The sequence below is a fragment of the Halyomorpha halys genome, unplaced genomic scaffold (assembly GCF_000696795.3).
Source record: "Halyomorpha halys isolate HHAL.00 unplaced genomic scaffold, Hhal_1.1 Scaffold299.1, whole genome shotgun sequence".
Classification (NCBI taxonomy): domain Eukaryota; kingdom Metazoa; phylum Arthropoda; class Insecta; order Hemiptera; family Pentatomidae; genus Halyomorpha; species Halyomorpha halys.
Genome location: NW_027107963.1, coordinates 1,320,652 through 1,344,496, shown reverse-complemented (window position 1 = coordinate 1,344,496; position 23,845 = coordinate 1,320,652). Strand labels below are relative to the sequence as shown.

The 23,845-nt window shown below is 29.8% G+C and overlaps 1 protein-coding gene across 1 annotated transcript in view; it reads right to left on the bottom strand.

Annotated features, from left to right (window-relative positions):
* The window catches only part of Unc-76 (fasciculation and elongation protein Unc-76), a 133,131-nt gene extending 132,246 nt beyond the window's left edge, over positions 1-885 (bottom strand). The window contains exon 1 of the mRNA XM_014420969.3: positions 507-885. Coding sequence (XP_014276455.1) covers positions 507-847 — 341 coding nt within the window. The 5' untranslated portion in view covers positions 848-885. The remainder of the gene's footprint in view (positions 1-506) is intronic.
* Between the last annotated feature and the right edge of the window lie 22,960 nt (positions 886-23,845).

Here is a 23,845-nt window from a genome sequence, read left to right as displayed (position 1 = left end):
ATATATACTAAATGGTAAGTGACATGCTCATGCTCATATTAATCAATGAACTATCTTTCTACTCTGATACCTCAAATAACAGTAAATAAAATATGTACTATTTATATTACACACTAATATGATGGCATTTGTAGATTGGATTAATTGATAAATAGTGAATGATAATAATGATAATAATAATAATCATAGACATATTAAACAATCTTATTTATTCTATTTTTAATATGTGTAAAATACTACTTTTGCCGCAAGAATTCTATATAGTTTAATAGAATGAACTGAATTGGAATTGATTGTTAGAGGTCTAAATGAAGCAAGGGCTAGGAATAGGCTTGACATCGTATTATGGCATCTGTTCATTCCTGTCAAGAAGGCTCCAGATAGGCATACATATAAACAAACTGTTAGAGGTCACTGGTAGCAAACAGTATTAAATGGAAACAACTATCGCCTCTGACACTATACTATAGCCGGACACCTGTTAGAGATAAGATAGGTCTACTTACTGGCACTCGTTCATAATCTCCTCCTGCGAGCGGACCTGGACCGGAGCCAGCTTCTCGACGGACTCATCGTAATTGCAGAAGCACCTGGTGATCTTATCGTCGAAGGTGTTGACGAGGTCCTCCAAGCTGCCAGAGAAGGTCTCGGTGAAGTTGTCCGGTTCCCCCGTGACGGGGCTGCATAGGCATTGCTTCACGTTGTCCACTTGAGGTTTGAGGTTGAGGTTGAGGTTGATGTCCTCGGCAGGCTTGACATCGCCGTGCCCCCAGTCCTCGGCCTCTTCGAGCTTGGCCAGCGGGGCCTCGAACTGTAGCTCGGCCATGTTGTTGCTGGTGTCTCTCATCCTCCCAGACCGTAGCCGAACCCCCGACTGCGCCTGCCCCTCCGCCGCTCGATCCCATCCCCTCCCCTCCTCTCCCCTCCCGTCCGGCCCTTCATTGATCCCTCTCAACCCTTAGTGCGGCCTTGTTCTCGCTATCTCTCTTCTCATCGCCTTTGATAATAAATAATATATAAATATATAATTGCAATATATAAAACTTGGAAAATAAACAATGTAAGTTACCTAATTATTTACCTAAACTCATTGACTCCTTTTTGCATAGATTCGCAAATAATTTTAAAATTAGTTTAGTTAATTAGTTTCTATTGCACAATACGGAACCGAATTTCTGCTGGTTCTAAAACTCTTGCAATTAACTAATTAATTTAACAAGGTCTTTCTCTCATTTTCGCTTATAAATCCTAAGAGGTGGATTATAGTGAAAATGATAATAAAACAAATTAAAGAAAGTTAAATTATGTGTAGAATGAGTACCATAACAGAATAATTGGAAGTGATATGATACCAAGTGATGTAGTAGTAGTAAACCTTGAGCTCATATGGCTTGGTCTGTTGAAGACCATATACAATCAGTCACCTGTACTACAAGTTAACGACCACATCGCTTCACTGAATTATTACATAACGTTACTCATTCAAAGCATAATTGAATTTTCCTTTTTTTATTTTATTTTATTTTTTATATATATAATCTTCAGAATTCAGCTCTTAGGTTTTAATGGCGAAAACCAAAAGAAAGACCAAAACATTTTAATTTGTTACTTGATTAAACTAATTAGCTCCTTAGGACAACATAAATGTGTTTCCGTATTATGTTCATTTGTAATACTATACCTCAATTTTGGAAAGATTTATAATACAAGTTCTGTTGTTTGGTTTACGACTTACTTCTTCTTTACCAACCCATATACCTTACAGTGTCGGGACAGCTTTGATTTATTTCTTAAAACCTTCTCTATCCGTGGCCAACTTCTTGACTTCGCCTACAAGACACCGCTGTTCCGAAAATGAGGTCCTCTCTCTTACTCCTCAGTCGTCCATATACATATACGTTTCGGGAATCTATTTTCTGTATACATCCATATACATATATCTATTTTCGGGAATGTATTCTTTGCATATGGCTGAACCAGGTTAATTCTTTCTTATGTGTATCTTCTATCAGTGGTTCCTGTCCTGTTTCTTCTATTATTATTTTTTTTTTCTCAACCGGCCGAATCTAGTTTTGCCCATTACGGTATACTACTTCACCCAATTAACAAGCCATGTATGATACTAATTCGATACAAAAAAATGCTCTATGTTTTTTTATATCATAACGTTTAACGCAGAGATGCACCGCTTTTGAGTTATAGACGAAAATAAAAAACAAAACAAAAAAAAAACATGATTTGTTACTTTATTAAATTAACTAGGTGATTAGTAAGAATTTTCGAACCACCAGAAATACGTTTACATGGTAAGTGTATTAGAAAATACTATTATAACTGTCCTAAACTGAATTACTCTACAAGTCTATATATTTATTTTTTTACTACATGTCTTAACCACTTTAACAAAAGCTTTTTTTAAGCTACCAAATCCACCAGGCTATTGATTTCATTGTACGTCCTACCTAGAAATGATTCAAGATACATTAATGAACTCACAGAAACGCCAATAGCCGTTGTGCTAGAATAAGACATACTTTGATTATTTATTCTTTCGTTAGTAAACTTGTTATGAGATGATTACAGGATTCCAGACTTTTAAGAACCATATCGTCAAATGAATTGCTTTTCCTCAAACGCTGACTCCAAATTTTCTTTCCTTTGAGCATCCTTTCGTGGTTTTGATCCATTTCGTTCGCTTACCTGTGTATAGAATGGGTAAATATGGTGAGGGGGAAGTGTTGCGATCGTGTCAAATTTTAAATTCGAGTTACCTCGAGGATTACACATATTGGGGTTTCTTGAGTCCAAATAAGCTAGTCTCCAAAAAAGGTCTATGTGTGAGAGATCATAGTGAAATTACATATATAAGAGAATGTGTATGCGTGGGATGTTACAGAATTTTTTTCTGCCACTTCATCGATTTTCTCGATTTTTATTAAACTCAGTATATCAATGTAAAATTAAACGATATTTAATATTAGTTATATCTTATCGACATTGAAATAGTATCAGTTTAAATGCAGAATTTTTAGAAAATCTTACTCCAATGTACGTTTAATTTTGTTTATTTGAAATAAATAATAATAAACAATAGTTATATATGAAATATCAAAGAAGTTATTGAATAACTAAAGGAGGAACAACTAAAAATAAGAGACCGAAGTAGCAGTCGGAAAAAGCCAAAAAATACCGATCTCTCCTGATCGCATTTGTATTTACTCGGCATCATTATCATTTGTTAAACTGTTGTATTACTGGCAGGACAAAACTTGATATTTGTTTTTCCCATCTCGAGAAATACAAATTTTTATAGCGAGAAAAAAATAAGTCTCTTACTTAAAAAATAAATAAATCAAGTCTAAAAATGCATTTCTTTAGCACATAAAGCGGAATGTTTAAGTATATTTATTTGTTATTTATTTAAAAAAATATCCATATCTTATTTTTGGTTGTAGTAAACAATAGGTACATATAAAATATGAAAGAAATTTATAATTCATAATTTTCCTATTTCAATGGAAATACCGTTCGGGATCGCTCAGACTTGAGGTCGTTAAGATGAAGCCTCAACTCCAACATCTACAATTTCTTTAACCTTTAGCAGTGCTGAAACTGATTCATTTACTGAATTTCCTCTTCATCAGTAACGTTCCAAAGTTCACTCAGAGCATAAACCTGCAAGATGACGATTTCCAACAATGAAGCAGCCATCGCAGCCTGATAGATAATTTTGATTTGGAGTTTAGCGACCTTATGTTCTCCAGCTTAAGACGAGTATCCTCCGATCCGTGGGTCCACCAAGAAATAAAATTTTATCCGCCCAGTGTCGTTACTTGTCCGGGTGGGTACCACTTCTGGCACGAGTATGCTAACTTTGTCCTTGCCAGACTTCAGAGGCAGATAAGGTGCCTTACCCTATCTACGGTCTCTTGTGTACAATACATTTGTCCTAATTATTTCAACTTATATTAGCCATTGAACTTGTTATCAACAGGCTAAATCTTAATCGAGCTTGTTAGAATTATTCAGTTCACGCAAGTCTATTACGCAAACTATATCATAAACTTGAATTAATTGTCAATATTTATGTACATTTCTAGTAGTAGAGTTGCCTCGAACAACAAATTGACGACTTAAATGTACCACACTGAGAAAATTAAAAATAATCTTGATATATGTCGTCTCTAGTTGGCCAAAAGCTAAATAACCAATTTCACAAAAAAAAAAAAAAAAAATATCAACTTTGAATCTCCTCAAAACATATTTTACCACTCTAAGATAGGTCAAATTTGTTGGGAGTTTACAGCTGGAAGGCAGCAGCGTAGGAGCTTGTTTCATAACCAAAGCCAACCGTATTAGTCCATAAGTACAAGTACACAAACAGTAAAGTACAAGCACTAATTCATTTTATTTCATCATAGGGACGACTAATAGTGATATTATGTGAGTTTAAAATTAAAAAATTACCTCGCAGAATGGTATAAGTCAGTCACATTGTAACAAATACAAACTACAAGATTATTATTATTAGTTTGTTCTTTATTATGAAACAGGGCACTAAAACTTGCTGGTTGAGGAGGCCTGGGCCCTGTTTCATAATAAGGTACAAACTAATACTATTAGTCTTGTCGATTTAACTTAATACAATTACACTGACTTGTATAATAGTAACTTGTACTTTAGTACTTTTTAACTCCTGTAATATCACTAATAGTCCTCCCTATTATGAAAAAAATAAGTATTAGTGTAATTAACACGTTGTTTCTAGACTTTTATGTTGAACCAATACTATTAGCTTTCATTGTGAAACAGGGCCCTAGATGCGTCAACGTAATAATAAGTTGCGCCAAACTAATAATAATAGTCAGTCTGGCCAAATAGTTTCTATATTGTACTCATTATTTTTTTTAATAATGTTCATACTCATATTATTATTCAACAATACAAATTCATTCAGCTACTTCGTTGAGCAATATCAATATAATAAAATATTACAAGCCAAAACTTGTTTGCAATATATTGTGATTTATAATAATAAAATTTATTAGATTTGTGGGATTTCATCCTGATTTCTTCACATCCAACAATAATTTAGAATAAATTAAGAAAAAAGTATTAATAAATATTTAAAAGTTTTAATATAAATAAAAAAATTCACCATCGAATTCCTCTCGTGTCTAATCCTTGCAGTCTGAAGTCCTTAGTAAAACCCTCAATGTTTTTAACTTTGTCAGAAATAAAATCATCCATATCGACCTAAATTTTCATAATGGAGCAGATATAGTCAGAATCAAATGTCAATCCTTCCATGATAAACTTCCTATTCAACCAAATCCATTTGTTTCTAACCTTGTTTCCTCTTCAATTCCTCCAAGGCGTTTAAAAAGAAGATGGCCTCGAGACCTTATAATCTAGAAATGTTATTGGAGTTCTACCAATGGTCCTACACAAGTTTGTGCCATGCTATTGTAATTCTTATTAGTTGTATTTTTCAGTTAATACTTTTGTAAATATCAATGAATATAATACTTATATATTTCAGAAATCGTTTATTCGTATTAAATATATTGTTTTATAGCATAAAATATTAGCAAAATTAGATAAAATAAGATTGAAAACTCGTTGTTATCAATAGCTGAGGTTTGGATAACGACCTTTGCCAGGCCAATGACGTGGCTAACATTTGATATCGATTCTCACCTCACCTTTGAGGAATCTGCCTCTTCCTCTATAGAGTGTCAGAATTTTCATTACAATATATACGAATTTGTAAGTATTATTTATTAATTTGATTTTGAACCATATTTATTATTGAAACTAGTGTAATAATTAATCATTAAAATAGTTCGAATTAATTATCTTTCTCCTCATGAATCAGTTGGTTTTTCTCGTATATCAAGTAAGGTGAATTCTCATAGTTTGTTTGTATTTTTCTCGTTTCTTTATAGCTCAATATTATGCTTTTCTCGGATAAAGTAATTAACTAACCATTGTGATAAAAAAACAATGTTCTCGTCGATCTTTACCTGTGAAGAAAATTATAAAACCATATAACTTAATTAATAACCATATTTGTAAATTGATCGTAAAAATACAGTGCAATTGACGTAGTAATAAATTGTTACTTTTTTATAAGCTCATACTTTTCATTTAATACATAATCCCTTAGTCAAATAGAAACACAAAGTGAGAAAAATGGTCAGTATAAAAAAATAAAATGGGACGTAAATCAACAGGATCATGTTTGACCAACAAAGATGACATGCAAAAGGTTGAAAAATCAAAAAGTACTGATTTGATGAGGTATCGGTAGAATGTCGCAGAATGATATATTACTATCTCATTTGACCAATGGATATTAAAAAAAACAGGTCCTGGTCACAATGCATGGATCACATGGAATCGTGCAAAAAGCACCCGAAACCCAATTTAAAATGAGTGATCATGAATTTACCCTACATATCGTATCATATTAAGATGATACTATACTTTCCAAATTGTGAGAAATCAGCTCCATGAAGTTGGGCTATAACATGGCAGTATCCAAGTCCCAGAGCATGACATTACCCCATAAGTGCTTAAAAGTTGCATTAAAATTTTTGGATTCGTAGGTTTTACCTTTTATATCTTGAACGAATCTCCTAATATCTCATTAATTTTTTTTTTTTTTTTTTGGTTTCTTTACATCGAGAAATATACACTTTTCCAGAATGCACGTGGTTCCTTAACATGCTTTCGGATGAACCATTCTGTCGATAGTATCTTTATACCCTTAGTAGTCAGCTTCATGGAACTCAATACGGAATTTGGAAGATATAATTACTTTACTTGTAATAAGTTGGCTTAAATTTGCAACCGACTCGTTGATTATCGAATTTTGGCCACAAAGAGCGCTTGTGCTGAATCCACACATTAGTATTCAGTTAGTCTTGATATAGAACTAACGACAGAAAAATAGTTGTGCTCTCTGTGTTGTAATTAATTAAAGAATTTCAATAAATAATATCTTGTTCACTACTTATACTTTAAAATTGTATCGATTTGGTGTAAATACATTGTTTACAATCTTAACTTTAGTAGTTTATTTTTGATTTAACATAGCACAACAATATATTTATAAAGACATTATAGGTACAGATAATTAAATTAAAAAAGGTTAAATACAAATTCAATAACAAAAGTTGAATTTATAGGTTATGTAGTATTATTTGTATGAATTTTTGTCATGAACAACGTACATTACTGATATTTGTTTCTTTTCATTTGGCCTATCTTTATTTTGTTCCTTTTTATAATCAAAATAAAGTAATTCGAATGTAATAGCCGAAAAAATTCCAAAGAACTAAACAAAAGTGTGGATGCTGACGATTGTTTGCTCCCTTTTTTTACCAAACATTTGTACAAGTCTTGGATTTTTGGCAAGCTTGATGATTAGTAATACTATCAACTATCTTCGCATTCATTACAAACTTACTGTCACTATCACCGCTACAGTGGAAACCCCGCTTTATAATAGGCCTGACCTCCATTGAAAAGGATCCGTTGTGGGATTTATTTATCACTTTAGAGCGAGCGTATGTCAATAACTTTGATCTAATTTAAGCAGTAAAAATAATTATGTGATTAGGAATTGTGAATTTTCATCGTAAAATTCTGAATGAAGTTTCTGGCGCAGATTTTTTTTTTTTACAGCGGTCCTGTTTCAATTATATCTAATTTATGAAATCTATCGAGTGAGGATCTTCATTATTTATGTTATAATTCATGATCAATGAACGGAGATTAGTCGGTATAGGTTATGGCGCCATCTATGAGGCATCAATCTAACTACTTGCATATTAATCAATGGTTAGTGGGTATTCTAAATTTCCAAATATGAAATAATCAGATTTCAAAATATAACAAAATAATTAAATGAGTTTTGTCAAATTGAGTATAACATCGATTGATGATTTTTCAAACAAGTATTAATACTTTTTTTATTAAGTAAACCATTGAAATAACCTACAAGCAATGTTACAAGGTAATGATTGTGATTTTTGTCCCAAATTTAATCTTTAGCTTAATGGGGAAAACATTGTTATGGGTCCTTTGAAAATTAACTGACTCAGTGATATCTAAAATTTTATTGCTTATCTAGTTCCATTACAAGTGTCTATTCTTCTGGTTAAAATTAATAAACCATGAATGAATGTAATTCAATTTAAATTTTAAAAGTATAAGTAATAGTCAATTAACCTACAAGATTGATATTCATCTATTTTGAGTTTGACCATTCAATACCAAAGAATTGATGTTCTTTAATGTTCACCTAAACAACCAAGTTCACTAATTACCTCCTATTAAGATCTAAAAATATTTTCTATAGTAGTGCTTGTAAGAAATGTTGATTTTTCTAACACAACCCATAGTATCCCAACCAGAGAACAATTTAATAATTTTATTATTTACCTTTCACCAACATTGGTTTTGGCAGCATTGATATATTATACTAGATGAAAAGTCAAGAACCTGGAAAAATTGTTATATTTTGACACCTCCTTGATTTGAAGATATTCCATTCCTTTTTAAAACATTTTTTGTCCATATTTTAAAGCAGTCGCTTTGGAGATAAGAAGTATCACTTCTTAGACACTAGCATGATCCTTGGTTTCTGTATAATTCTTTCAATGAACAAGCCTTAAATTTCCAGTTCTTAAAAACTAGAAGGAAATAAATTCCTGCTTGTTAATTTGTTTTATATTTTCAGTTTCAAATTAGTACTGTTTTAGAAAATAGTCTCAGATCTTAATAAGAAATAATTAGAGTTCTTTGTTTAGATGAGCACTAAAGAACATCAATTCTTTGGTTTTGGCGGTTTTGCATGGTCAAATTCCAAATGAATGATTCTCAACCTTGTAGGTCAATTGGCTTATACTTTTACCTTTAAAATTTAAATTCTCCTTTCCTTAATAATTAGTATTTTTTATGTTAATAATTTAATAATAAGTAAATAACCATTCAAAATTAATACATCAAATTATATTTAACTTGAAATCAATTTCACTCACTAAAAAAAGGTGGTGAAAAATGGAAATTAAAGAATACATTTAAGAAACATTTTCCATTTCAGGAAATGCAATGTGTAGAATCAATTGGCTTCTTACAAGAATGATTAGAGAAACAGCTTTGTTTTTCTCATTACTATTGTAATTAAGGGAAGTATTATTTGAAAGAAGAAAGATTTTAGAAATTCTGGAGTAGATAATATTTATATATATATAACAGTAAAATATTGATTATATATCAATGTTTTGATACTATCAATCTATTTTCATTTATGAAAACATCTTATGATTACTTTTCAGTTTGAAAACCCAAAGAAAGGTCATGTTCTTTCATTAAATTGTGAGAAGGTTAAGGTGTCGTAAAGTCTTGTAATGTGACCTTTGCATGGCATTTGAGTTGATTTTGAGATTTAGTATGTTTGCTTTATTTAAGGTGAAGTAGTAAATCATAAAACCATACATTTTAAGTCTTATGTATTAGTTAATTATAAATTTTTATAATGCTTGCATTATTTTTTTCTTTTATCATGACTGATTCAGCATCGAAACTCAAATTATTATTAGCACAGATTTTTATTGTTATCTAAAATACTTCAGGAATAGTTTAGATGTTGAAAGTTTAATTAGGTCTACCAAGAAACATTACTAAGCAAAAAAAATGCCATCAAGTTGAACCTAAAATATTTATCCACTATAAATGTTTCAGTAGAGAATTTGTTTACCTAATAACTTTGTTCACTTCAGCACCTACTAAAAGAATTAGTTAATTACAAATTAGTTTAATTATTGTTTGCAAATAAGATTGAAGTTACTAATTACAAAGATATTGGTTAGCCAACTTGCAAAATTTCTTATGTTCATTCATTTGATTTTGATCTATGTAATAACAATATTGGTTATAACTTATAATTACTAAGACTTTACGATGAAACTTTTTGATTTAAAATTTTTCAAAATTATCAGCTCTGCAACCTCATAAATGTAAAATATTTCTGGCAATCATCTGATTTATATGTATGAAAACAATACAAGGAAATTCTATCATTTTCATTATTCAAAACAGGTAAAAGGAGAAGTTAAAAAAATGATAAGTTATGATTTATATATTATAAATAAATATAAATTAAATCACATTATTTAAACAAGTTATTAAATTAATTACTAATTTTATTTGTTTTACTAATACAGTAGAACAAATAATGATTGATTCTTTACTGAATCTCGAACCAAATTCTAAGCTTAGAAATTCAGTAATTTTAACAAAAAATTGTGTTCTAATCTATTTTATTATTCTTAGGAAACATTTTAAACAAGAATAAACTATATTTGTCAATTAATTTTAAGTCTTATGTAATTCATCAGATATTTCATTAACCTACATTCCTACTTAGACTTTGTAAGATTACATTATATTATTTTTTTGTTTAATTATAAATGTCACTTTTATACTCAATTGTAATATATGTATCAGTATTTAATGAGTGGACTACGTCAGTAGATAAGACACTGAGGACCCCTAAGCTTCTCGGACCAACGGTTGAAGTTAATATTCTGTTGAATTTGTTGAGGATTCACGCTGAAGTAGGTAGATTCAGAGTCCTATAAAGTGGGTACCCTTAAATAGAGTAGGGATAACAGATACTTGAATATAATTATTGACCAAATCATCTCCTTGTTTATCCATTGGTCAGGAATGTTTCCCTACTTCCTCCTGGTCCATCATGGATTATTAGAGGTTAAGGTCTGTTTTTTATGTCTATACTAAATTAACTGAACTACTCCTGTCCTGTGTCAATTCCCAAACCTTTTGTTTTCAATTCTTTTTTTTTTTCTTTTTTTTTTGCAAAAAAAAAATACTATTGCACAAATTAGTGTTAAATAACATTTTAATAAACTTTAAATAAATACTAATAAATTACTACAGGTATTGAACAAACAGTTCCAATCCTAATCAAGATCATTTGTCAATTGTTCAATAAAATAAAAAATCCTAAACAATTTGATTTAAGATATATCTTCTGAATATGTTTCTTAGTTGCTTTATTTTCCAGACATATTAGTTAATTGTTATTTCCTTAATGAACATTGCAAAAAATTATAATTTCCACTGTCTGATTTATTCTGTCTAAATTAAGTAATTTTTGAGTAAAAAGAAAATCGAATTTTGAATAATGTGTATTCAAACTGCCAAGCACCTGGCAGTTGGCTGACATACTTTTTATGCTGTTCAATTGATTTAGTATTAAATTATTCAAGATTTATTTAGGGTAAAAATAAGACATTAATGAGTCAAAACCGTGAATTTTAAATAGTGTCTGCCACGTAGAACTGGAGTTGGGCCCTGCATTTTTCATTCAAATTTGATTATACAATTTTGATTCTTAGTGAATAAGCTAGGTGCTAAATTGATGACATATTAACTTTCATGGGCACTTAAGTGATTTAAAAACAACAAAACAAGTGTGATGCCTATCACTGTTAGATTCCATGACCACACGTCAATTTTGATTCTGAGTAAAAATAAATCATTTTGTGAGTGAAAACAAATTTTGAATAGCACATGAATATGGAGAGCTATTCATAGTATGGTAATACTAAAATATTATATAATACTAAATCATACTATATTATACTGTTACAAATATCATACATCAATTTTCCTTTATGAATTTGAGTGTACGGTGCATCCTGAATGTTAGGACCCATGAAAAAATGCTACTGGGGTTTGAATGACAAATTTTCACAAGGAATATTGGATCAATATGTCTGGATAGTTCCTGGAGACAGCAAACCAACCAATGTGGCTTTAGAGAAAAATGGATTTGAGCAATGAGTGAAGGGCACTTGATGATTTGAACAGAAGTATGAACATCAAGGAACATGACAATGAAGTTACAAATGGAAGGAAACAGTTGGAATTTGAGCCTGTCCTGTTCAGTTATGTATTGTGGCTTTTCTGTTGAAGAGCCAAATTAAAAGTTTAAGAACTTCTCTTTTCTATCGAGTTTATTATTTATATACTATTTTTTAATTATAAATAGTTATTTAGGGATATTTAGATTTTCTCTTATTATTATATTAAATTATATTGATATTTGTATTATCTGTTTTAGTGAACATTTAAATTAAATTAAATTAAATCTGTACTACTACAACTCATGGAGGGTCAGGGGTTCAGTACTTTGTAAAGAAGTACTGTTACTAGACAAGTAGGTGATTTGGTCAGAATCACGCTCAACCGCCAATTTTTATCCAATTAAGGGCACCCAATTTAAGAGGCTCGGTGAACCCTGGAGGGCTCCAGAACCCACAGATGTTGACTCACGGCTACAGTGTTACAGAAAACAATTTTCTGCCCAGCCGGATTCAAAATTGGGTCCTTGCTTGGAGCTGGTAACCACACGCTTTACCCTGTGGACACTGTGCTACCATAATGCACTATTAGATTTAGTTATTCAATTTTATTATATATTTCAATTATACTTATATTTATTTATCTAAGGCATGTCCCTTTATATTCTCCTTACAATGGACACAGTCAGATTAGTCACTGGATCAGAAAAGTTACCAGAATGAATCCAGAAATTATAAGCTCTTGAATAAAAAGAAGAACAACTGGATGACAGAAGCCTAGATGCCTTGACTAAGTGATTGAAGATGCTAGGAACATCTTAGGTGTGAGAAACTGGTGTACAGCCAGTTAGGAAAGAGGAATGGCAGTTGATGTTGCAGGTGGCCCTGATCTGTGGTTTGTTTTATTAGTTTTCAGTATGCTCCATGGCTTATTCATTCTAACCTATCAATACTCTTGAAAGTTTGTAAAATTATGAAATATTTAATTTTTTTTTTTTTTTATTTTATTTATCTTTTATTATATAAAATCTTTCTTCAATAAGAAAGAATTTTAATATAAATATAAATAAGTGAGAATGAGACCTTCGTTCAAATCATTTTTTTTTTCTTTGTGATCTTGATGTGTTGTTTTATATATGCTCAATAGGAATTAAAGAACCTGAATTCGCTTGCCTGATTTTAGGTTCAAAATCAGTATTCTATACAAGCCTTTACATACTACATATTTTCTCATTCTTGGAAGTTCTCTTCAGGCATAATTTATAAAGCCCTGGAAATCTATTCTTGAAGTTATTATATATATATAAGATCTTTAAAATATTTTTTGTAATTCCTCTATTTAGTTATTTTACTTATATAATTCCTTAAAATTAATTTAAAAAGTGCATATTCAACAGAAAAAAAAATTGGAATTCCTTAAATTTACAACAAATATTTATTAAAGAAATGATATATTATGCTGTATTAGTTAAGTATATTTAAGGTAAGTTGGAACAAGTGCCTTCCCCTTAAATGGCCCTCCATCAAAAAAGTCGAACACAAGTTGCAACAAACATTGAACAAAAATTGCACCTAACATGTACAAAGACATGTTAGGTGCAATTTTTCATCCTGATTTTGATAACATGTAGAGTTGACTGTTATTGCAACAATTGAGTACAATTTATCGAAGTTGGAGCTGTTTTCGTTTTTTTTTTTACTGTAAATTGATGGTATACAGAGTTAATATAATAGTTGCAATATTTTGAAACCACAAAGGCTTAAGCTGTCTGCACTTACCCCATAAACTATTTGTATTGTGTACATTGGGCTATATTGGAATTTCAATTTCTTGTTTTACTACAACATGAACTAACTACAAGAACATCAAGCCAAGATGGGGTAAGAACATTACACTTATCCCTTAAACTATTTGTTTTGGGATAAGAGTGGATCTGAAAAAAATGTCCTTATATTTATAAGTAAAATTAGTTTTAGGTATAGAAGAACTCTTTTTTAGTTTCTTTTTTTTTTTTTTTATCCAGATAAAAAAAATTCAGATTTATTATTTATTTAACTTTTTTTAAATTTATATTTGCCTTTTACTCCTTTGATTTTACATAAAAGTGAAAGTGTATTTCACAGTTGTTTTTTTTCTATTTCACAGGGAAATTTTGGCCAATTTAAATTATTATTGCTCCTAGGAAATTTATGTGAAAAAGTTTCATGCTTACACTAAAAGCACTTAAATTTAAACACAAGTAAAATGAAAGTCATTTATGTGTCAATATTGGAACTTTCAGTTTCTTTTTCATTATTACATGAACTAACTAATTATTTTCAAGGTTGCTCTGTAGAAAGTAATTTTATGATGTATTTTTACTGACAGTGCAACTATCTGATGATCACCATATAACTGTTATAGAGCTGCGGACCTACTTGTTAAAACCTAGCTGCTGACGAGTAAATCACTACAGTCTTCAGCCAAACTCGTCACAAATTAATTTTTAAAAATTGTGTAAATATTTTTAACTTATTTGTGTATAACTATTTATTATATTCTTCTATTCATAGATGTATTACTAGAATGAATAAAGATTACAATAGAACCTTTTGGTCTACTAAAAGCTAACATCTTATATGTAACATCTCTTAATAGCATTTTTTAGTTCAGAAGGATCATTAGGACAAACATAGCAACCAACTACTACCCCCCCTCACAGATTCATTTTCTTAGGAGGCAGTGAGTAATAATAGTAAATTAGTGGATTAGAATATTCAAACTTCACTTTTAGATAAGTAAAGTGTTTTATTATTTCATTCTACCGTCTCTGGAACTTTCCTAAACTTTTTAGGTCAATTACAGGGACTCCTCAGCCATCTATATCCTAATGTCTGTAGAAACTGGTTATCCTATCTAGTGTAAGTGAATACTTTACACAGAGCTGTAACTGTTCCTGAAAGGATCTGAAGCGAATAGCTTTAGAACTTTTTTTTCCCGAGACAACCAAAAGCCTTATGAAGTGGAGTTTCTATCCTGTGGAGGGTTTACAGTGAATACCTGTAAAACTCGCTAATTTTCCTATTGATTCACTTCCAATCCAGCGTACATTATCTATTGAACATGCATTGTCAAAGCCTTTTGATGTAGAGTATATCACCTCTCAAATTGGTGCCAAGATCAATTACACACAATATCTCAACACATTTAGTGATCAACTTTCAACTCTCCATCTTTAAAATTACATTTTTAATAACACCAAAGTCAAAATTTTTAAGTTTTGTCCACAATTGTTCAACCATTAGCTTAATTAAGGTTTATAAATACATTAGTATTGAATTAATCCAGCATTCACTAAACTATTAGCCCAGCATAATTTTGGGATATCTACAAGCCTTCATTACTGTTACTGTAACTGTATGCTTCTTCACCAAGCATCTTCAGCAGGAATTGGATGCCAGACATCCTCTTTACAAGTCCTTCCCAACAGAGTCAATCTATCCTAATTAAGTTAACAACAGAACACTGCATCTTTACAAGTTAATGCAACGAGGTGCTTTCACAGTAAACATTGTAGCTTTGATTTGTTTAAGTTATAAATAATACTAACCTTCAATTAGTTTCTTCAAATCCTTGATTAAACTTATGATGTTTGTATACATAACATGTTCAAAATAAAATTCATTCATGAAACATATGATGTTATATTGTACATTGTATTTAATTGTCACAGTAGATGTCATGAGACTGACAATGTGCCAATTTTTTTTTTTTTTGTTTTGAGTTTTATGATACCAGTTTATGATAAAAGATGTTTATGATCAAAATTTTATGAATTACCATTGTTAAATAAATATTTTCTATTAAAATAAATGCAGTAGTAAGGTGCTCTATTTTGTTTTGATCACTCCTCAATCATTTATGACACTTTCTAGATTTATTTTAGAAATTTATTTCATGAAAACTATGACATTGATTGTGAACCTACTTCAGAAAGTAGTTGAGGTACATCAGCTATAGGCTAAACGAAATTTTTAAATTCAGACTGTCGATTTTAGTTTCCGAAAAAATTTGATAACTATTTAGTACTTAATTCAGAGAATGATTAAATATTTACATTTACTATAATGTAGATTAAAAATATTTCTCTAATAATTCTCTAAAATCTTGACTGCTTCTTTGCAATTCCTAAAAAAAAAGCTGTTAAGCCATAACACTAGATTAATAATTTAGTTCATTTATTTTATTTTTTTTTTAGGCTTTCATGGTTTAAGTCTTGAAAATCCATTATGTTCCTCAACTGTTGGATCCCAAATTTAAGGTTAGAAAATATTTTTATTATTTGTGATATTTCTATTAAATTGTGTTGATCTTTCATGGTTGTTTAGTGAATAAATAAAATTTGTCTTTTCACAAACAAAGTTTGAAAATGAGCACAGACATTTTAAATCTTCAGAATTACCATTTTAAATCACTTTGAGGAAATATGAAACAAAAATTCGAGATTACACTTCCCCTCCCCCAATAATTTATTGTTAAACAAAAAAAAATCAAACTGTTATAACTGTGTTAGGCCCACCAGGTCAGGTAATAAATAATATATGTCAGTAATAAATGTATATGTATATAAAGGAAACAACAAATCATGCTAGTTTTCAATTTTTATGATCTAGAGAGCATTAAAGTTTTACTATATTATTGCAAATTTAATCTATTCAGTGAGGTTTTTTTTTCTTATATTTATTCTGTAATTGTCTTTTTCTTTATTTTTTTTCTTATTTTTTTTAGCTTTGTTTTATATATTTTTTTATAGATATATTTTGAATTGCTATTATAATGGATCATCAAATTATTCAATCACACCCAACATTAAGGGATGTGACCGCTGTGCAGGTTGGAGCGCAGGTCTTAGTGCGCTGGTTCGGAACGTTGTGGGTTCGATTCCCACCTGGGACAGTTAACATTCATTTTTTGGCAGCCCCGAAGAATGAATCTTGACACTCCCACCTTGGTTAGTATGCGGCAGCAACTCAGGTTGCCGCCAGGGGGTGGCAAAAAGGACCACTAGGCCCACTTGCCAGACTTGTTCCCCCCACCAAATACTAGTACCAGTACCAGTACGCCCAACTTTGTTTATTTCTTTATCTTTTTGTCAAATGCATTCACCAAAATGTTTAAGTGATATCAAAATAACAATAAATTTATGAATTATTATTATTTTATTTTCAAACTAAATTCAGCAGATTCCTTTGAAGTTTCTTATGAGATCTGTTTCAATACAGAGAGTCAAATTTCTTCCTAATGTTTCTTTGAAACGTTAATATTTTTCCTCAATTTTTGTTTCAAAATTAATGAGGGGTTCTGTATAAACCTTTAGTTTAATTCTTCCATTCTAGTGTCTGGTAAACTGAAATCCAAGTGCCCAATCCTACATTTTTAAGTATAAACTTATCAGGGAATATTAATATTATTAGTATTAATCAAAAAGCCATCAGTTAGAGGTCTTTTTTTAATATTTTATTTGTTAAAAACTGATATATACTAGTATACATTTGTCAAAGTTGTTTTTCATATTCGCTTGTTATAATTACATTAGTTGGTAATAATTACCTTAATCTTAGATGTATGAACATGTTTGCTTTGTGCAAGACTACTTAAGGTTTAAGATTTGCAAATGTAAATGAAAGAAAGAAGAGAAGTGGTTAGTAAAAGTTTTAAATTTAAGAAAGAATTATATAGAAGAATTTATAGATGGGACAAAGGCAATTAGCCGGCTTTTTAAAATAGAAAATGACAACAAAATAAAGGTATCCTTGAAAATGACCTGGGTCGAAACGTTGGAAGGTTTTGAAAAGAATAAAGTTGAGAAGAAAAGGATCAAATTTGTTTTTAAATAAACTAAACCACTCTCAAACAAGAATATATTGATAAAAATTAATCTTATACACTTTTGTTTGAATTCAACCTCCCTGCACCTTGAATCAACTTATACACATGAAACTTATACACTTTCACCTTCAACCTGCCCTTGAATCCCTGCACCCATTTCCCCTCCTGCAGTAACTCAAATAGTACTTTAGTTTTTTTATTAAAGCTGAAGCACTTATAATTATAACAGACCAATAGACCCTTGATTAAAATTTTCAATACCTACAATGCCTAGACCTCATTGCACAAGGTATCCTTGGAAATGAAGGATGCATAAGGTTAGTTCTTGTTTGTATTTGTTTTGTTTTTTCATCTCAATAATCACATAAAAAAATTACCATAAATTTAATCAGATAAATATTCTTCTCAGATTAATTCCAGATTTCTAATCTCTATCATAAAAGTAATTGCTACATCTTGAAGAGATAAATAATAAGATAAAAACATTTTATTATAATCTGCTCACAGATAACATATAGGATAATAGGAAAAAATTAATTAAATATAGAATTACATAAGATATAGTATACCCATGAAAAAAAAGAAAATATATTTAGTATAATCCCAAAAGTGAGGTCTCGTAGTTTTTTTTTAGAAATACCTAATTCCGTTTATTTACTATAATATTGACATAGTTTTAAAGGTTGAACATAGATTTATTGTTCTAGATAATCTTCTCTTCAGATGATGCCTTTCAAACAGTTTTTCCGTGAGTATCTTGCCAGTTTCCCAGTTATGTACTTAAAAATGTGTAGATCTTCATCTTTGAAGATGAATCACCTCACCGACAAAATTTCTTTCAATTTATGAAGCAGGTGATTGTAGAGAGGGTATATGATAATATTCTATTTTTATTGTAGTCCTAGCAGACAAAAAGATTTCCTCTTTCCTCAAATCTGGTATTGAACTCATCAATTATTTCTTGGATTTGGGAACTGCAGCTTGAAATATCTTCATCTTTGAATTTTTCAGCTAACTGAAGACAGCTAAGAAAGTATATTAAGTATTTTTTTCTACTTTAATTTTTTTCTATTTTTTTATTAAGTTTTGTTTTCTACAGCTTATTATGTACTCATTGATGGTGCCAGCCAAATCTGATAAATTGAGGTTTTTTTCCTTCAAAACGTTAAGATGATTTCCTTGAGAACTATAAATCACTACATTATTTTAACTAAGTTATAAACCAGCATAATTTTATGGTATAACTTTGTTTATTTTAAATCATAAATTCTCTTTAAAAAGGAAGGCGTTTGAAAGTAATTTGTTTGCCTAATAAGCTCTAGAGGGCTGTAAGTTGGACAACCCCGGTCTATAATGTGAACAGCCTATCTAAAATGGATAAGTCATATCAAACAAATCACATATTTACGACAGTTATATGCGGCAACTAATTTATCTGACCTACCGACTTTATATAATCGATGTTAAACATTTTTTTCGATTTTCTCTAAAAACGTTTTAAAGATGTTGATTAAACTCGGTATATTAATGTAAAAATTGAATAATCCTTTAAATCAGCTAGGTTTTATTATTACTATCATGGGAATTCTCTGACAGAGTTTAATGCCGATTTTTCTAAAAAGATTTCTTTAAAGTTCCTTAATTTGAATTTTCACTATTTGAAATAATTAACCACTTTGCATTATTAACACTAATACAAAATATAAATAATGCATACAAATATTATATTATAAATAATATATAAACGTAAATGCAATAAATGGTAAAATAATTTGATAGCTAACTAAAGGAGAAAAAAATAGACAGGATTTTAGAGAGATTGGAAAGACAAATAACAGCTCCAAATGCCAGATCTTTTCTAATCCCATTCATTTGTAAACGGCTTTGTTAAACTGTTCTATTATTGGCTATAATAAAGTTAATATTCTTTTGTTGCAACTCGAGAAACCTTAAAATAAGTTTTTTTTTTTAAATGTTTATAGCAACAGAGAAATAAATTTTCGCTTTTCCAGGTCCTTCGATTTTTTCTGAATAACACAATAATTGCAATTGTGATTGTGACTTGAGCTCGAGTCATAAGTAGGGTGGTGAAGTGAAAATTGTGTGGTGTGTGAACCACATCCGATTTTCATTACCCATCCAATGTACCCATTTGTATTTTCTGTTCAGGTTGATAATGAGTTCCCTTGTTTATCTGAAACCGCTCACTTATAGAGAGGGAAAACATCAAAATAGGGATAACATAAAATAATTTTTATAAATAAAATAAATCGTATCCGATTAAGTCTCAAACACTATTTATTAATACTTCAACCAACCAACGTTTCGGCCAACCTGACCATTCTCAAGGACAATCTTAACTATAAATTACACCTCATATCCAACTATTACAAATTGTTTGCAGTCTATTATGACCAAGTCTAATAAAATTAGTTAAATTAACCTATATTGTCATTTTTTCATTTTAAATTTTAAAAATTTAATTATACATTAACTTAACACAATATTATTATTTTTTTTAATATATGTAAGAATATTGTATAATATTGTTGCAGCCTTATCTAAAGAAAACGCAATCCTTCGGCATTATTTCTCTTAATCTCTAAATTTATTTTTGACTCAAAAGTTATTCATAATTAATCGATAATTTTGTAATACATTCTCCTTTTTTTCAATTTCCTGAGCCTTAAAAAAAAGTCCGAATCGGTACAGTGAGGAAAAATAAGTATTAAAAGAAAAGCTGATGTTCAATTTATAAAGAAAGATTATTTTTGTAAAAAAAAATTATTAGAAAGTCTTTTTCAAAAAAATATAAACAACAAAAGGAAGATGGACCGGGTATGATAAAAGAAAAAAAAAACTCAAATATTCATAACACTAATTAATTTGTACCAACTTATTCAATGTAACCAACCAATCCCTTTTTCCATCTTTTATTTTTATATTTCTTTTTTATCTGTTAATATTTCCATTTTAAATAATTGTCTAAAAGTTTTTAGTTATTCTTATTGGATTTTACGTTTTACTGCATATTTTTTTCCTATGATATACATTGTTTACATTTTTGTAGGAATTGTCATAATTAGCCACACCTTTGTTAAATTATTAATAAAAATTTTTGGGGTTAAGAAAATTCCAATTTGAATATAATTTATTTTAAATTAACATATTAATTGAAAATAAATTACATTCAAATTGGAAGTTTTTTAACCTCAAAACATTTTATTGAAATTGACTTACCAGACTTCCTAAAAAGAAAATCCAGAACTGCTATTTTTATTTTTAACATTGATGTTTGCTATCTATTTATTTCATAACTGATGGTTGATATCTATTTGCTAACTTTTTTACTTCATTTAAATGTTTGTATCCTTTTTAGGCCTGATGAATCTCTACAATGTGGGTCGAAACGTTGGCTCAAATTAAGTAGTTTATTTCTTATATCACATTCAAATCATCTTCCTTTTATTATTACACGCTCAATAATAATTAATAATTAAAAATAAAAACTAATGGAGTAATTAAAAATAAAAACTTAAAACGATAATTTCGGTTTTTAAAAATACTCACACTTACATTCTTTATTGTTGAAATACACATTAATATCTTCGAAATGACGGAGATTAGTGAGCTTTTTCAGTGTCTAAAAAAATTTGTAAACGTAACAAAAATATTAATTTTTTTGTTTAAGTCTCAAAGTTTAACAAATAAATCATGAACCCATCACCTTTCTGATTTCAAATTTATATTATACAAACTTAAAATATCAAGAAATGGTTTTTCTTTATGGTAGAATTTTGATGCGGATCAATTTAAAATTGTATGAAAGAAATCTTATGATTTTACTTATGAACAGACAGTTTTATGCAATGCTAACAGTCTACTCGTCTTTGAAAATGCTTTTACAACAGAGGATTAGTAAATGTTATCATTATTTCATTCTTATCAAACTTCCTCTAAAACAGTACTGCACATGAAGCGCTTTATTTCTTCCATTGTATAGCGGATTAAAAATACAATTCCTCACTTGATCCTTCACAACGGAAATGAAGTTTAAACATTTTATTTCCTGACCAAATTGACTCCTTACAAATATTTGTATTCAAAATAAAAAACATTTTTTATTACGTGAAATTTTATTTATAAACTGTAAAATCCTTTTTTACGATTATATTACTTAAATTTCAACTGTACCTTTTGCTGTTTACATTTCTTAAAGACTATAGAAAAGAACTAAATCCGTTCATCACTAATAGATTATATATATGGGCGTAGACTGATAACCCTACCTCAAATACCTACCTACATAGTGAATCGTGTATGTGGTTCTGTAGTTAAATAATAGTATATAATTTCATAATTCCTACATCAACCAAATGTCGATATTGAGAAACATAGCTTACAGTAAGTTGGATTTTTTAAGTTGGAGATCTGTAATCAGATAGCTGCGAAAACAGATAATAACTTGTAAGTTCTTTTCTTTTAAGTTTACATAAGGTAAGGTATATCGCTTATGATAGAGGTGTCTTCATTCAAGGTGTCTTCAGTCTATGTATTTTTTTGAGATTTCATCATTATTGAATGTTTCTATCTGTAGTATTAAGATATCATGATTTGATTGATTGTTTTTCTCATTTCATTGTTTAAAGCAGTTTATGAATAACAGTCTTATTGGCTAATAAAATACTTATTTTTAAAAACTGTATTTTTATCAAATGAATCAGATTCCGATCCTAACTAAACTATATTCCATGTTACATTTACTTGCCTAGATTTAAAAAAAAAAAATGTAGGTCATTTATCAGTAACGTTATATCAGTCGTGGCAATTTTAAAAATTGTAGCGGTGAACTTACTTCCTGTGTGTAAGAGAGAGCGCGCTTGTTCGTGCGTGACTTATACAAGACCTACACGTTTGCTACTTGCACCAAATCCAATACTTGTACAAATGCTTGGTAAACAAACGAATTAACAAACGTCGGTAATAAAAAATAAACGGAATAAAGATAGGCGAAATAAAAAGGAAGCGTAAACATCACCAAAGTAAGTTGTAGATGATACAAGTTCATAGAAATAGTACTACATATTTTATCTTATCATCTTTCGTTCTAGAATTCGAGTCAAATTTTTGTTAATTTAATTACCCAAACATATAAATGGCTTTATAAACTTATATTTGTGCTATCTTAAATAATAAAATTAATCGCCAAAGTTAATTGCTAGGAAAATTCTTTAATTAATATTAATATCAATTATTTCATGTCTATCTGTTGGAAGTTCTAAAACAGTACTAACTTAGTACAAACCTATAGTTGCAGCACCAACGCCCTTAGATTGTGCCCAAAAACCGACAATCAATGAGTCGGTCACACATTATGGCCAAAAGATACCCGCAAATCCAAATAAACCATCCACAAGCTTGCGCATGCATAAGTTTGCTATTGCTTGGCAAATGTGTAGAAGCACACTAGAACCTTGCATAAAAATGTAAAGGTGTTATAAGGAATCTTTTTGTCGAAGCAGATGTATGAAAACATGATCAAAATGTTGCTAAACTAATATTTAACATCTTTAATAGAACCTACTATTAGAAATTAATCCATAAAGAATAATCTTTATAATAATCTCAAATTTATATGTAGTATTTATAATTAAAGGGGTATGTGGATGAAGGGGCTATGTAACTTTTTTTAATCTTTAGCGCAGGTGTCTATCTAGCTCGTGTGAGGTACTCTAACCTCAAAATCCAATTACGTACCAAGATACCTAAATATAAAAGGGGATAAGTACACTAAAGAACATAGCAAGCTCCAACAAAAAAAAAAATTGAACCTTGTGTTTTTCAAATTTACTATTTGTAACCTAACCCCTTCATCCACTTACCCCTCCAATTATTTAATATACAATAAAGTTTTTAATATTTGAAAAAAATTATGAAAACTTATTCTAGAGAGTTAAGTACTATTTCAGAGATACAGAGGTGAATGCTTCACAATTTTGACAACCTCCTCTGGTGAATTCCTCGTGAAATACATGACGTAGCATGCTTGTATCCCGTCGGTGTCTGTCATGAAAAA